We start from the raw sequence: 15,392 nt of genomic DNA, 5'->3' as shown, positions 1-15,392 counted from the left end.
TGTTCATTTTTGCCTTCTCTTTGGAAATGTCTGTTTGTTGAGATACCTGTGTATCTACCTGAGTTTGTTTAGAAATTATCACATCCCTATTTGTTGTTATTAATCCTTTCATGCTTTGCCACGCTATCTTCATGCTTTGCCATTCTTGTTTTCCTGTCTCTAGAGCCTCTTGTAACATTGTTACCTGTTCTTTTAAAATTCTATTACCTTCCATTAGACATCGGTTTGCAACTGTGATCTCTGAAATTTTGCGGTCCCTTTCTTGTTCTCTGGCTTCCAAAATCTCCAGCCTTGTCCTGGCCTTCATTAGTTCTTGGACATATAGATCTGATGACCAAGTAAGAGGTGTAGATGTGGGACTGTAAATGATTGATTCTTCTTTATTTTTGTTTCTCTTATTTATTTTCTTTCTCTTGATCGGTTTTCTTCTCATTTGTCCCCTACGCCTTAAAATGCCCTCATATTGCTTTGCATTTACCCAAATCCACTTTCCTGTTTTGTCTGTTGAAGCAATTTTGACTTGACCCAAATGATTTGTTTCCACAAAATCTGAAATTTCCTTGCTCTTTACGCCTTGGCTCTTCTAAGCGTTTTCCATGTTCTCAGCGTTTACCTTGCACCGATTGATTCCAAACTGTTCAGAGTGCTGCTAGCATGTCATGATCCAATGGGGATTTAACATTGAATCTCATGGTTTACATTACTTTTAACATAACAATGACCAATTACACTGTCCCCATGGGCATTAAATAATCCATAATAATATTTTATATAAAATTTTATTTTGCCACATATTTAATTTAATTTAATTTTTGAATTTTAATTACTCAAATTTATATTTTTACCATTATATAAGTTTATCACTTCTTATATTAATTATTTTATAATAATTTTCAATAATAATATTGACATATAAATATTATAAATTATTAATATCTTATGTTTCTTCTTTTGAATTCTCTTTTTTCTAACTAATTAGTTAAGAATATTAATTTACTAACAACTTGTATATATCCATCTTAACTTCATAGGCACAAAAAATATCAAATATCTTTTCAATTTCAAATAGAGGTTTGCACCTCACACACATTTGATTCTTCCATGTGCTTATAGACTCAAAAATAATCTTTTTGGGTGTAGAAAAGGATCAAATAGATTCAAAAATAATCTTTTTGGGTGTAGAAAATGATCAAATATCTTTTCAATCTGAAAGAAAGGTTTGCACCTCACATAGATTTGATCCTTCTAGGCGCTTAGTAAGGTAGAATTGATTTGATCCTTCAGATTTGATCTTTCTATGCGCCTAGTAAGGTAGAATTGATTTGATCATTCTAAAAGCGTGATAGAGTTGAATTGCACTCATGACTTCACATTTAAAAATGCATCCCATCACCATATATCCATGCCTTAACAATGCACCCAATCACCATATATCCAAAATTTCTTAAACAATTTTATTATTATTATTTAAATCAAACCACTCTAAACATTAATCTAATTAATAAAAAATAAAATTAATAAAAACATATTCAAACGAAAAAACCAATTCCACCCGCACTTTAATTAATATAAACATGGATGTAATAAATTCAAAGGATTTTCCACACCACGGTATTTGCTGAAAGGATTCAGAAAGAAAGAAGGCAACGCAGGAGGTCTGGAGTTAGAGTCATGGCGGTGGCTCTGGCACCAGGTTTGTCTCGCAAGCTAAAGAAGGTACTTGAAGCTCGCACGGATTCACCGGATCTTCTTGCATCTCTCAACACACTCTCGTCCTTCTACACCAACAATAATCAGCAAGCTAGAAGGAATCTCAGATCCACAATTGAAAAGCGGGCTCTTGCCATCAATGAAGAGTTTCTCTCTGCTTCAGAATCTACTCAGAAGGTATGTTGCTGACAATATACGGATACATATTCTATGCCAAGATCTCTATATCGCCAATGCCGTTTAATATTGATTACGTTTAGTTTCATTATTGGTCAGAGTAGAGAAAATGATCATACATTAGGGCTTTTACTGTGCATGTCAGATCTGAACTAAAATGTAGATCCAGGCCATGTGATTTTCACATTGATTCAACGGCAAACCAGTAGGCCGAATTTAGTAACGACTAGGTGCCGAATTTGGCTCTATTCCCAACTAGAAATTTTACTATGATGAGAAATTCCATAATAGGAATCTTTAGACACAGAATTAAAGGCCACTAAATACAGATTTAGGTTAATTAAGATAAAATTACAATTGTTCATTCTGAATAATGTTCACATTCCTGTTAAGGATGGTTATAATAATTGGCAAATTTGTGCCTACTCTAGAAGAAGTAAAATCGAACAGATTCGGCTGAAATTTTGACACCTTTATCAATTTCTAGTGACAAGGCAGCGTGAAGTTGCTTGTGGAGAAGATGCATAGATTTCCCTTTTCTTTGTTTGGGCCAATAAACCAATTTTGATGGATGTTGTTATGAAGTTAACGTTTATTTATTCCAATGCACTAGTAGATGTGATTACAATAGGATGTAGTAGGCACCCCAAGGCCCGAGTACAAATTTATACGGTAACTGATGGTAGGTACCTTGTCACAAGAATTCAGCAGTAGCTAGCCTGGATAATCACTGCCGCCCTGTTAGCATGAGATCCAAACTACGGTTAACAGAAATTTGAATTCGTCTGACCTATCTCAGAAAGGGGACTCAGATAAAAATGGCTGTTTTGGGTAGGGGCATCCATTTTTTACTGGGTCAAAATGCGTTTCCTGTTTAAGGACAGTTGACGGCCTTCTGTTGAGGTCCATTGGTTACATATGGGTGGGAGGTTTTCAGACTTCAACATTGTTTCCCAACGGTTTGCCCTCCGCTCAGTGGTTTTGGGTATATACATTTATAATTTGCAATTTTTGTCCCATATCTTTAACTGGAAAATAAATGTTTTTCTCCCTCCTTGCCACAGATTCACCTATCGAGATATCCGGGAGGTTGTTTGGTTAATGAACACTATCAAAGCAATGGATAATGAAGGGTTCCAAGCAAAACTCTTCAATTTGGGTCTTCATGCTATGGATAATCACTTGGCCAATATGTTCAATCAAGTTGTCTGTAGGGTTTTCCACAGTCTTGGTCAGTTCACATTATTCATTTGATCACAGTTTGGGCTCTAGTGTTGATGCCAATAACTATAGGATGATTGTGGTGGGCCACATGTTTGCTAAGCTCTATGATATTGCCCCCCCTTGGAATCTCTTTGGGGAGCTTCAATGTAGGCAACTTAGAGCTAGAGGATAGGATGGATTTTGACCTACACATTAGACCATTGATCACATACTTACACTGTGGGCCATCATGGACGAGGCATGGCATCACTCTTTGAAAGTAAACTGCTACTTTGTGAACTTTGAAAATCATTCAACTCCATCCCCTAGGAGGCTTTGTTCCAGAGACTTAGAGTCATTGGTATGTCAAAGGTTTTACTGATCACAATCATACACCTATACAAGTCAGTCTTTGGTAGTCTTTGCGCAACCCACAAGGTATTGGATTTTATTTGGAGTACTGTTGGGGTTAAACAGGGATGTTCCCTACCCCCCACATTGTTTGGGATCTACATCAACAAGGTAGACCCCTCCCTTCCTGCATGAGCACATCGAAGATAGAGATGGTTGCCTTCGCCACCAGGTCCAAATATCTATCCAACTTTTCGCTAACAATGAGATTCTTTTTAGCTTTATCTTGTAATATCCTAGGGAGATTTTTGCCCTAGAGTTTCTTAGAGAATTAATATTTCTTACACAGTTCCCTTACGTGTTTAGTAAAGCTAATTCATCCAGTAATACAGTACATGAATAAAAAACAATAATTTCCAATTGGCATTACTACTCTTCCAACAATATGTAACAATATTCCATTCAGTACAGTGACTTAATTCCAATCAATCCACAGATTTAACCATAATTCCAGTATGAGTTCCAAAATCCAACAGAATTTCACTAATAAGCAAGTATTCAAATGACCTGAACTCTATTATCCTAATCCGCAACCTATAATTCCTTGTAGAAGAGAAATTCGAGTGGCTTCAGGATGAAGCCCTAACTCTATCATAGGGAGGATCAAGAGTCACAGAATTTTGGGCTGGGATTTGAGTTGTCCCGGGATCACAACGGGCTGGTCAGTCTAAACTTGCTCCTGAATTTATCTTAACTTGACTTCTGAATTTGCCCAGAAACTCCTTCGATTTAGCCACGGTGATACTGTAATGCTTCAGACAATATCGATCTATCATAGACTATGATCTGTCTCTTTGCTGGCCTCAGGAAGGGCTCATTCTGCTTGAATTAGGCCTCGTCTAGGCTCAGGAACCCTCAGTTGTTGCAAAAGGATTCTTGCTGGTCTGTCACAGATTGATCTTGACCTTAGGATTTTGTGTTGAAGTTGATGTAAACCCAGGAGTAATCTGGCCTACTTCAGATGAGTATTCTCAAGGATTTAGCCACAAGAACTTCGATCTGTTCCAGATAATTAACCTCAGAGAAATTCGTCTAGCCTCAGGGTAGTTTGATTTGCCTTGTCACAGATTTTCCCCAAGATACCTCACTGCTCCTTGGATAAAGGATTCCCTGTTGCTAGAGCAAAGTAGAAAAAGAGAAAATGGAACTAACTAGGGTGGAATCTTTCACCACCGAAATTAGTAGGAGAGAAGGGGTCTTAAAACCTCAGAATTACAACTCAAGAAAATAGATGATTTGATCCACAATTGATGATGATTGATTTGATCTCTACTCCTCTCTATTTATAGGTTTTTCCACGGGCTCCTAAATGTGAGGTGTTGTGGGTGCAACCCCCAATTTTGGGTTTTTTTTGCCCTGGCCAACCCAACTTTTGCACAATGTTGCACCAACATAGGAAAATTGGGGTTTTACCCCTTTATCAAGACTATATCTGTTAATTTATGGTATGTTCTATGCTTAGTGCAGTTTACTTCAATTTCTTCTTATTAGCCACTGATTAGCAATCACATTAACATACAGTAAAATGCAGATTGAACATTAATAGAGCGAAAGAAAACAAGCCAAGACAAGAGACACCAGATGTGGCGGCTAGCCAAGGACGAACCCCAATGCGGGGAAACCCTTTGATCAATTCTTCTCTAATCTTCAATAGTTTAGCAGAGAGAGAAATAGTACAATTGTACAGACCTGTAATTTTATGACAGCAGTAATAGAAACCCTAACCAGCACTTGCAAAGTAGATCAAATGGTCAACAAATGACCTTGAGCCAACCTTGGTCAACTTGGCCTTCAACAGCAATGAAGGTCAGCCCAAAACAGCCCAAAAGAAATGGTCAAAACAGGTCAATGTATTGGCAGCCCTGTGGTCAGCCCTAACCAGTCAGCGTTGGTCACTTCGTGAGTCAAATCAGGTCCACGGATGGCAGATCAGAATTGCGGCTTGCTTGAGGGAGACTCCCCACACTAGGCTGTAGTCAAAATACATCCCTCGCTGGTCAATGCAGTGCTGCACCTAGGTCAACCACAGTCAACGCTGGAACAGACCTGCGTCCTCCTCCTTGCTGCGTCTTCCTTGCTTCCTTGCTGCGTCCTTCTTCTCCCACGTGAGAGCTGCTCCTTGTTAACCCAATCAAGTAAGGAGAGAGAGAGAGAAGAATATAAGATGAGATGAGATGATGGAATAATGCCTCAACCTCACTTGTATTTATATGAAACGCTAAGCATGTGTTCCACACATTTAGCTGCTGGCTGACCTTGACAATTTTCAAGTAAAAACAAATAAATTCATATCTCCATAAATACTTGTCGGAATCGGATGATCGTTAGATCAATCAAGTAAAAACAAATAAATTCATATCTCCATAAATACTTGTCGGAATCGGATGATCGTTAGATCAATCCTACACCTCTCAACGAGAGGAATCCAAGAAAAATATTAGCTGCCATAAATAAGATGACCCACATGGAGTTTGGCCCTAGTTGCCAATTTTAACAATATTTTACAGGGTCGGATAGGTTATTTCGTCCTCCGTTAGTCCATCAATTTGGAGAGGATATTACAATCCTCCCTTTCAGAATTGCTTGCCCTCGAGCAATTGCAAATTGGGATGCTGTAAAACTCATTCTCTTTACCATGTGGCATCTTCTTCTAGAAGATTCTTCCATCAAATAAGATATTCTCAAACTATTCTGCCCCTTCTAGTTGTCCCTCTTCATCCAAAGGGGGTAGTTCGATAGAATTAAAGACTAGTTGTTTGACAGCTTTCTTGAGACAAGAAACATGGAAGACATTATGAATTCGACTTTCTTTTGGTAGTTCTAACCAATGTTGCACACATCGCGATCGGGATTTAATCGGCGCCGGGAAAAAATCGGAAAAATCGTTAAAATCGGGAAAAAATCGGGAAAAAATCGGAAAAAATCGTTTGGCACAAAAATATTCATTTTTTTTCATTTTTTTTTCAATTTTTTTAATATCTAAACCATCTACAACATAAAATAAATACATTGACACATAAATATGATAAAAAAACTAATATATAAGATGTTCAATATCATTTCTAGCGCTAAAATCACACATAACATTGAATCATGTCCTGAATAGTAAGTCCTGAGTCCCAAGTCCAACTCAGCCTCAAAATATCAACAAAAAATATGATAATGTATCTCATCATGTCATAATGTCATATACAATAAAATGAAAGTCTAATCCTATTGATTTCCTCTGCCCCTCTTGCGAGAATATGGCACAGCTTTCTCTTTCCCTCTAGATGTAGAAGCTGGTGCCTGTGGTGGTGGAAATGGCAGTGGAGTCTGACGTGCTCTAGAAGCTGAAGAACTAGTAGTAGCAGCTACAAGAGGCTGAGGTGGACGGAGACCACGTCCTCTACTGGTGGTAGTGGTAGCCCGGGTAGCCCGGGTAGGCGGTGTCACCTCCTCCTCCTGCTCCTCCAACTCCTCCTCCTCCTGCTCCTCCTCCTCCTCCCCCTCCTCCTCCCCCTCATCCTGCACTAACCAATCCTCAGTGGGATCCATGAGAGGCCTCTCGGTCTCAACCCTCCATTCAGCAGTGGTGTCAATCCCATCCAATGAGATGGCTTCCGTATCAGGTGTCTTCTCTAGTTGTTTCACCCACAATCGAAGATTGTAGTAGACATAGACCATGTCATTAAGTCTATGGGACTCCAACCTGTACAAAGTTCATGAAATAATAAATTAATAATTAATATTATAAAAAAAATATTGTTTAAAACTTTAATGAATTCAAAAATTTATTTGGAAATTTGCAATATTTTAAATGTTTAAGTGTTAACCTATTGCGCTTCTTGTTGTGTATTTTTTCAAATACACTCCAATTGCGCTCACATCCCGAGGAGCTGCATGTTTGGCTGAGGATGCGCACGGCAAGATTTTGCAAAAGGGGTACTCTGCCACCATACATCTTCCACCATGCGTCTACAACAAAATTACAAAGAAAATTTTAAATAAACATAAGAAAAAAATGGAATTTGAAGAAACAATGAAATTTGAAACAAAGTTACAAAGTACATACTACAAACTAAAAAATACCTGGGATTTTAACCGTCCTATCATTGATAGCCATCTCAAAGCCAAATGTGCCACCTGACAACTTATATTGCTCAATTTGTCTAGAGACCTCCATACGTTCTTCTGGAGTTTTCACCATCTTCTGGACACAGGTTAATAATCCTTCCACGACCTCAACATCAAAATTAAACCCACATGCATAAGAAAATGCAGGGTTCAGGAAAAGGCCAGCAGCATGAATGGGACGATGGAGTGTGTTGTTCCATCGCTCATCAATGACCTTCCATAGAAGGAGTTGTCTCTGGAACCCATCATCTCCCTTGTCATCATAGTAGGACCGAATGGCTTCTTTGGCCCTATCCATGGCTTCATACAAATAGCCCATTGCGGGCTTCTCACCATCTACCAACCGAAGAACCTTTACCAAAGGTTCTGTGACAGCGCACACCTCCTGCACTCCCGCCCAGAAGTCTTCTTGGTATGAAACAAGTCTGCAGACGGCCTCTCCTTCTGGTTTGCGGCTCATTGGCGAAGAACGCCACTCCTCTGAAACAAACATTCTCTTCAAATCCCACATAGAATTCAAGAGGGATTGAAGAGATATGAAACTCGTCGCAAACCGTGTAATGGCGGGGCGCACCAACTCTTTGTTGTTGGTGCATTTTCTCATCAAGCTAAGCACAGATGTGTGATTGTAAATAAATTTTGTGATGGTTTTTGATGAGTCAACAGCCTCTTTGACAAAGGGAATTTTCCCTATGTCCTCTAACATCAAATCAATACAATGGGCAGCACAAGGTGTCCAAAATAAAGTAGGATGCCTGTCCATAAGCAATCTACCAGCAGCAACATAATTTGCAGCGTTGTCCGTTATGACTTGGACAACATTTTCTGCACCCACCTCCAAAATAAACACATCCAGCAAATCACATAAATTTTTTGCATCTTTGATTTGATGAGTTGCATCAACAGATTTGATAAACATAGTCCCCAAGGGACAACTAACCAAGAAGTTTATAAGGGTTCTCCCCTTTTGGTCAGTCCAACCATCTGACATAACAGTGCATCCTGTTTGTGCCCATGATGCCCTAAAATCCTCCAATCTTTGGGTGCAGTCACGCTTTTCATCTTGAAGAAGCCGGCCTCTGAAATCATGAAGAGAAGGGAGTTTGTACCCCGGGCCAACACTGGCAACAGCATCAAGAGTAGGTTGGAAAAATGGATTATTCCTTATAATGCTGAAAGGAATATCACTCCAGAGGAGAAATTTTGTCATCAACTTGTCAGCTTTTTCTTTTTCAGTTCTTTTCATCATTGAACCGATAGTTGGTTGTGAACCAGGTGTGGTTCGAGGAACAAAATATGATGATGCAGCAAACGGATTGACTGACGCTGCAGTAGAACCTGTGCCACTTGGCCCACTTCCTTCAACTGACCTTCTTAGTTGCCTTTTGAGTTCTTCTTTGGCGTCTCTAGTGTGCTCTAATTCTCCCAATGCTCTCATGGCTTTTTGGATAATTTCAGCATTTGTCTTTAGACAGGGCCCCACATCACGTCCAGGGATTTGTGCAAGGTGGAACTTCAACCTGTACACCCCCCCGAATATTTCCTTTCCACACAACTTGCAAATCAAGTTTTGTCTATCATTCGGAGTTTTAGGGTCACCATATTCCCAGAAAGGATCCAATTTCCTTGGCATGTTTGTTTTTGAATTTTGAATTTGCAAACCTATGGAAAAATAAGGATTAGGAAATAGGAATTTAGGATTACATAAATGATAATAGTAAATAGTAAATACAAATTACAATTTAGCATTTGCAAAATTACAAGCTAATTATTTCCAAAATCCCAATTTCTAAACCCAAAAAACAATGAAAAATAAAAAAAAATAAACAATGTTTAAAGAAAATGAGAAAATAAAAAACAAAAATTGGTTCTCATAGTCATAACAAATAACCCATCCCAAATCAATGAAAAATTTCCAAAAATTCTTTAAAAACAATGAAAAACAAAGTTTTTAGAGAACCAAAACAAAAAAAAATTAATCTACATACCTGGTTTATGGACAAATTCGCGATCTTGGCTTGGATTCCTCCTAAAATCGGCTCCCACAAGCGACGGCAACCCTCTCCCTCCCTTCTTCTCCTTCTCCTCCTTCTCCTCCGCGGCGGACTGCTGAATGAATAAAATAAAAATCGAATTTCCATATAAAACGCCCGCTGCCCCCGTGCCCGGCGATTTTTTCCTTAAAAATCGCGATTTTTTCGAAAAAATCGCGATTTTTTAAAAAATCGCGATTTTTTCGATAAAAATCGTTAAAAAAAATTTCCGCCGATTTTTTGGATAAAAATCGCGATTCGAATCGTCATTTTGAAAAAATCGCGATTTTCCGATTTTATCGCGATTAAATCGCGATGTGTGCAACACTGGTTCTAACTCATATGCCACTTCTCCTATTTTTCAGAGAACTTTGTAAGGTCCATAAAACCTCGGCTTAAGCTTTTCTACACCGCTTTTCTTGAGCGTAGATTGCTTATATGGTTTCAATCTCAAAAAACTGAGATCTCCTACCTCAAAGCGACATTCTGTTCAGTGTTGGTCTTTGTACATTTTTTGCCAATTTTGGGCAGCTTGCATGTTTTCTTTGAGTGTCCTGAGAATATCCTGACTTTCTTGTATCCAATCTTTAGCTAACGGGGCCCTGCTATCTCCGAAGACAATGTCAATAAACGATGGAGCATCACAACCATACAGTGCTTTGGAAAGTGTCATCCCAATAGACAAATGAAAAGTAGTGTTGTAACAATGCTTCTCGAGGTATAGCCATTTGATCCAAGCCTTCTGCTGACTAGTCATTCAATCCCTCAATCCATTTATTCATGATCTCTGAATGGCCATCTATTTGCGGATGATAGCTGGTGCTTGGGTTCAATCCTATCCCTACTAGCTTGAAGATTTCTTGCCAAAATGCTCCCATAAATCTGCTACCCCGATCACTAACTATGTTTTTAGGTAGTCCATGAACTCTGAAAACTTATTTGAAGGACAGTTCTGTTCAGTGCTACCTGCTGGCCAAGTATGTTGAAAATAGCAACAAGAAATGCTAAATATAGAAATGCTAAAAATAGCATTGCTATAAATAACATTTCGGGATACATTCCAATTTTAGTTAGTCCCTGAACTAAAATTGAGAATTAAAATTCGAATTTGATCTCAGTAGCTGTTTGAAAAATAATTAGTTAATTCATCTTGAGTTAATTAGTTGGAGAAAATCAAACATGAAGTCTATGTGAAGACATGCAATAGTTATCCCTTTGAATGAGGAAGTTATCTCTTAATTAAAGAGATCAGGATGAGTTGTACTTTGAGTTGTAATTAGTTAGCTAAGTTAATTGAGTTAAGTCCAGTTAGATTAGTTCCAACAGTTTGTGGAGCTGATTGTTAGTTCAATTAGTTAATGCATGCATGCATATAACTAATGTACTTCAGATAACTGAATATTCTCTCATAAATAACTCATGCATGTCAGTTCAGTGAGAGACCCAGTTGAGATTAGAGGATGGGACAGTGTACTATCAGTTGCAGGAATATTCCCTTGAGGATATCTCTTGCATCCAGAAGGAATTCATTCCTTGAGGATTGCGCAGTTATTTCTGAGTTTGGTGAGCAGTGTGTGAGGTAATTACACATAGGTGGCAGCTTGAGGACCCAAGAGAAACTGCGCAAGGAAATAGGAGGCTTGGAGGACTGAAGGAAGACATATGTTGTGTCTATTCAGTCTATGAGTAGTATTGAGGGATTGTACTGAGAGCTAGATAGCTTGTGAGCTAAAGCTTTGTGTAATCCAGAGATATTTCCACTTGTATGATAATACAAAGATTGGGGTTTTTAGCTGAGGCTTTCCCCAGAGTATTCTTCTGTGTTCATGTGTGATTGTTTCTTCTTCATCTGTTATATGTGTTCTATTTGATCTTGCTCAAAATCGATTAAGCTTTCGCAAGTTTGTTTGTAGAAGTAGATCAAGTATTTTGCTTTAGTATATTGCATTATCAGGTGATCTACAATGAGAATTTCTACATGATATCAGAGCAAAGGTGATCAAAGCATAGAACAATATACAAAGAAGGGAGAAGTTCGAAATTTGAAGTTCTTGATTATAGAAATCGAGTTCTATCACATCTCAAATTTCACCAATGGTGGTCAACGACTTGACACTCGAGTATGCCCTGGATGGCAACTCGAAATATATAGGCTAGAAGGATTGCATGGAAGCGGTATTAGAGGACAACGGTTTGAAGGACTTCATTGATCAAGAAGTCCCCAAGCTAGTAGCTGCTAATGCCCAAGAATTGGCGGAATGGAAGAAATGTGTGGCTAGAGCGAGGAGGATTCTTCTGGAGGGAGTTCAAGACCACATTGTCTCGAGTCTCCATGGGAAGGAGACACCGTTTTCAATGTGGAAAACATTGAAGGATCTATATCAGAACAACAACTATCAGAGGAAGCTGGCGCTGAAACACAAGCTTTGGAAAATCAAATGTGAAAAGGGCGACACAATCTCTACATATCTGAACAAGGTCACCACCTGTAGGGATGAGCTTGGAAGTGTAGGAATCACAACAGCGGATGATGACATGGTGAGTTTTGCTCTCCTCGGTCTTCCTAAGAGCTGGCATAGCTACCAAGACTCAGTAAATGGAAAAGAGAAACTGCCAGATTGGGAACGACTGTGGTCGGATCTGATGTAGGAGATAAGGAGAGCACCAGAGATGGATCTTCATCAAAGCAAGATGATGAAGAAAATCTAGCCTTAGCGAGTAAGGCGAGGAAAGGGAAGGGGAAGGCTTCCCATTCCAAATTGAGTTCTTCCCATGGTGGGAAGAAGATTGACAAAACGAAAGTGCGATGCTTTCATTGTCATGAGGTGGGCCATTATGCAACAAACTGTCCATAGAAGAAATCCAAGAAGGGATCCTCGAATTGGATTTCACCCTCATCGCATGCATGGTTTCATCGATGGTGGGTTGTGTTTGGTACCTAGACAGTGGAGCCTCATTCCACATGATCGACGACAAGAGTTTATTCAGTACCTTGGAGGAGAAGGACCTCCAGTTGCGCATAGAGATGAGCGATGATGGAAAGTATCGTGTTTTAGGTGAAGGTACAGTTGTGTTTCAGAGAAAGCATGGAGCTCCTCTCACCCTGACTGATGTAAAGTATGTGCCTGGTCTGAAGAAGAACCTTGTGTCCGTCGCTATGTTGGAAGACAAAGGCTATGATGTAGTCTTTAGTAAAGGAAAGGCATTCCTGAGGCATATCAGCACTGGACAGACCAAGAGGATTGGGATTCGAGTAAAGAATCTCTACAAGCTGGAGGTAGACGACTATGCTGCATTGAGTTCCAAAGCAGAGTTGGTGCAGAGCCAAGATATTGGCGAGCTATGGCATAGAAGATTGGGCCACTTGCACCATGGGGCCTTGAAGATCATGCAACAGATTTCTACCGGACTTCCCAAGGGTAAACTGGAGCAAGTGGATACATGCAAAGGTTGTACCTTGGGTAAGTATGCAAAATCTTCCTTTTAGGATCGAGACAGTCGAGCTGGAGAAATCCTGGAGTGAGTTCATATAGATGTGTGTGGACCATTCTCGACAGCCTCCATCGCTAAACAAAGGTACTATGTTATTTTCATTGATGATTTTTCTCGTAGATGTTGGATCTACTTCATGTAGAAGAAGGATCAAACCTTCTCAAGGTTTTGTGAGTTCAAAGCCTTGGTTGAGAAAGAATCTGGAAAGAAAATAAGGGCCTTGCGAAGCGACAATGGTGGAGAGTATGTCTCTCAACAGTTTAAGGACTTTTGTGCAGCAGAAGGAATTAAACGGGAGTTGACGGCACCCCATAATCCACAACAGAATGGGGTGGCCGAAAGGAAGAACAGAACGATTGTGGGAGCAGCTCGGGCGATGCTGCATGACCAAGGCCTACCACTTCATTTGTGGGCTGAGGCATGCAATACAACAATATACTTGCAGAATAGAAGCCCGCATCGTATACTGGGGATGAAGACACCAGAGGAGGCTTTCTTCGGGAAGAGACTAGATGTGAGTCACTTCAGGATCTTTGGCTCATCGGTATTTTGCCATGTGATCAAAGATGCCCAGAAGAAGCTAGGGCCAACAACTGAGTTGGGATACTTGTGGGGTACATTGATACACCCCACAACTATCGGGTGTTCTTGCCTACCAGTCAGAGGACAGTGGTATGCAGAGATCTGAAGTTCGACGAGCAGAAGGCCATGCGAGTTTCCCTTGAGAGGGAGCTCAAGTTGCATGCAGAGGAGGAACTTTTGGTTCCTAAGGAGGAGGAGCCTCAGACTAATGCGAAGCAGCCGCATGCAGAGGATCCAGGAGTGGAGACATCCACTCATGTAGAGTCTTCCAGAGATGGGCGGAAACGCTCAAGGGAAGCTGATAGATTGATGATGGATGCGAGAGAGAATGTGGGACAACCATCTTCTCAACGCAGACAGAGGAGGTCACCTGAGCGATACACTGGTTACATGGCCCTGGTTAGGGAATGTATAGAGACCAAACCATCTTCCTTCGAGGAAGCAGTGCAGTAGCCAATTTGGGTTGATGCTATGGTGGAGGAGTATGACTCCATAGTTCGGAACAGTGTTTGGGATGTTGTTCCAAGACCGGAGGATAAGTCAGTGTTGAGTTCCCGATGGCTTTAAAAGGTAAAACAAGCAGCTGATGGTAGTGTTGAGAAACATAAGGCAAGGTTTGTTGCCCGTGGTTTCTCACAGGTCGAGGGGATCGACTATGATGAGACTTTTGCTCTTGTAGCAAGGTACTCATCTATCAGATCGATGTTGGCACTATCAGCACAGATGGGTTGGAAGATCCATCAGATGGATGTGAAGACTGCGTTCCTCAATGGCAAGATTGAGGAAGAGGTGTACATAGAGCAGCTGGAAGGTTTTGAGACCTTCGATTGTGAGTCGCATGTGTGCCAACTCAAGAGAGCTTTGTACGGGCTGAAGCAAGCACCTCGTGCTTGGTACACCAGGATCAACAGCTATTTCACTGGGTTGGGCTTCACAAAGAGTGAAGCAGATGTGAACCTTTACCACATCATGGTAGAAGGTAAGCCATTGATCATTGTTCTTTATGTTGATGATCTGATATTGACAGGTGATGATCAGTTGATCAAGTCTTGCAAGGAGGACCTTGCAAGAGAGTTCGAGATGAAAGACATGGGTCTCATGCACTACTTTCTAGGCGTGGAAGTGTGGCAGAAGGATGGGGAAGTATTTGTGTCTCAAGGCAAGTATGGCAATGAGATACTCAGGCAATTCCACATGGAGAAGAGCAAGCCCATGCAGACTCCTCTAGTAGGTAACTGGAGGAAGGAGGATGCTACTTCAGGTGAAGTAGTGGCTGCTATTGTTTATCGGTAGCTTGTGGGTTCATTGATGTATTTAGTGAACACACGACCGGATTTGTGCTTTGTGGTGAACCTACTGAGTCAAGCTATGGTTCAACCTATCAGGCCGTTTTGGAAGGCAGCGAAGCATGTGCTGAGATACCTTAGAGGCACATCTCAGTATGGATTATGGTACAGACGGACAGAGGGTGTGAAGCTTCAGGGCTTTACAGATGCAGATTGGGCAGGGAGTCCATCAGATCAAAAGAGCACTTTAGGAGGAATTTTCAACCTTGGTTCAGCTGGAGTTTCTTGGTACAGCAGGAAACAAAGGTCAGTTGCACTTAGCTCAGCAGAGACTGAATACATGGCTGCCAGTCAGACAACATGTGAGGCCATTTGGATGCGG

At 40.4% G+C, this 15,392-nt stretch overlaps 2 protein-coding genes across 2 annotated transcripts in view; one reads left to right on the top strand and one right to left on the bottom strand.

The window, feature by feature from the left end:
• The first annotated feature begins 1,587 nt into the window (after positions 1-1,587).
• The window catches only part of LOC149146651 (oligomeric golgi complex subunit), a 118,458-nt gene continuing 104,653 nt past the window's right edge, over positions 1,588-15,392 (top strand). The window contains exon 1 of the mRNA XM_089448948.1: positions 1,588-1,887. Within this exon, the coding sequence (XP_089305074.1) occupies positions 1,672-1,887 (216 nt within the window). The 5' untranslated portion in view covers positions 1,588-1,671. The remainder of the gene's footprint in view (positions 1,888-15,392) is intronic.
• The window catches only part of LOC149146652 (uncharacterized), a 59,189-nt gene continuing 50,321 nt past the window's right edge, over positions 6,525-15,392 (bottom strand). Inside the window, exons 4-6 of the mRNA XM_089448723.1 lie at positions 7,573-8,452; positions 7,317-7,458; positions 6,525-7,192 (exon numbers count right to left, since the gene is read on the bottom strand). Coding sequence (XP_089304849.1) covers positions 6,715-7,192; positions 7,317-7,458; positions 7,573-8,452 — 1,500 coding nt within the window. The 3' untranslated portion in view covers positions 6,525-6,714. The remainder of the gene's footprint in view (positions 7,193-7,316; positions 7,459-7,572; positions 8,453-15,392) is intronic.

Source organism: Pinus tabuliformis, chromosome X (genome assembly GCF_031772625.1).
Source record: "Pinus tabuliformis cultivar Carrire ecotype Pingquan chromosome X, CPIR1, whole genome shotgun sequence".
In the NCBI taxonomy this organism is placed as follows: Eukaryota; Viridiplantae; Streptophyta; class Pinopsida; order Pinales; family Pinaceae; genus Pinus; species Pinus tabuliformis.
This window is presented reverse-complemented; position numbering and strand designations above follow the sequence as displayed.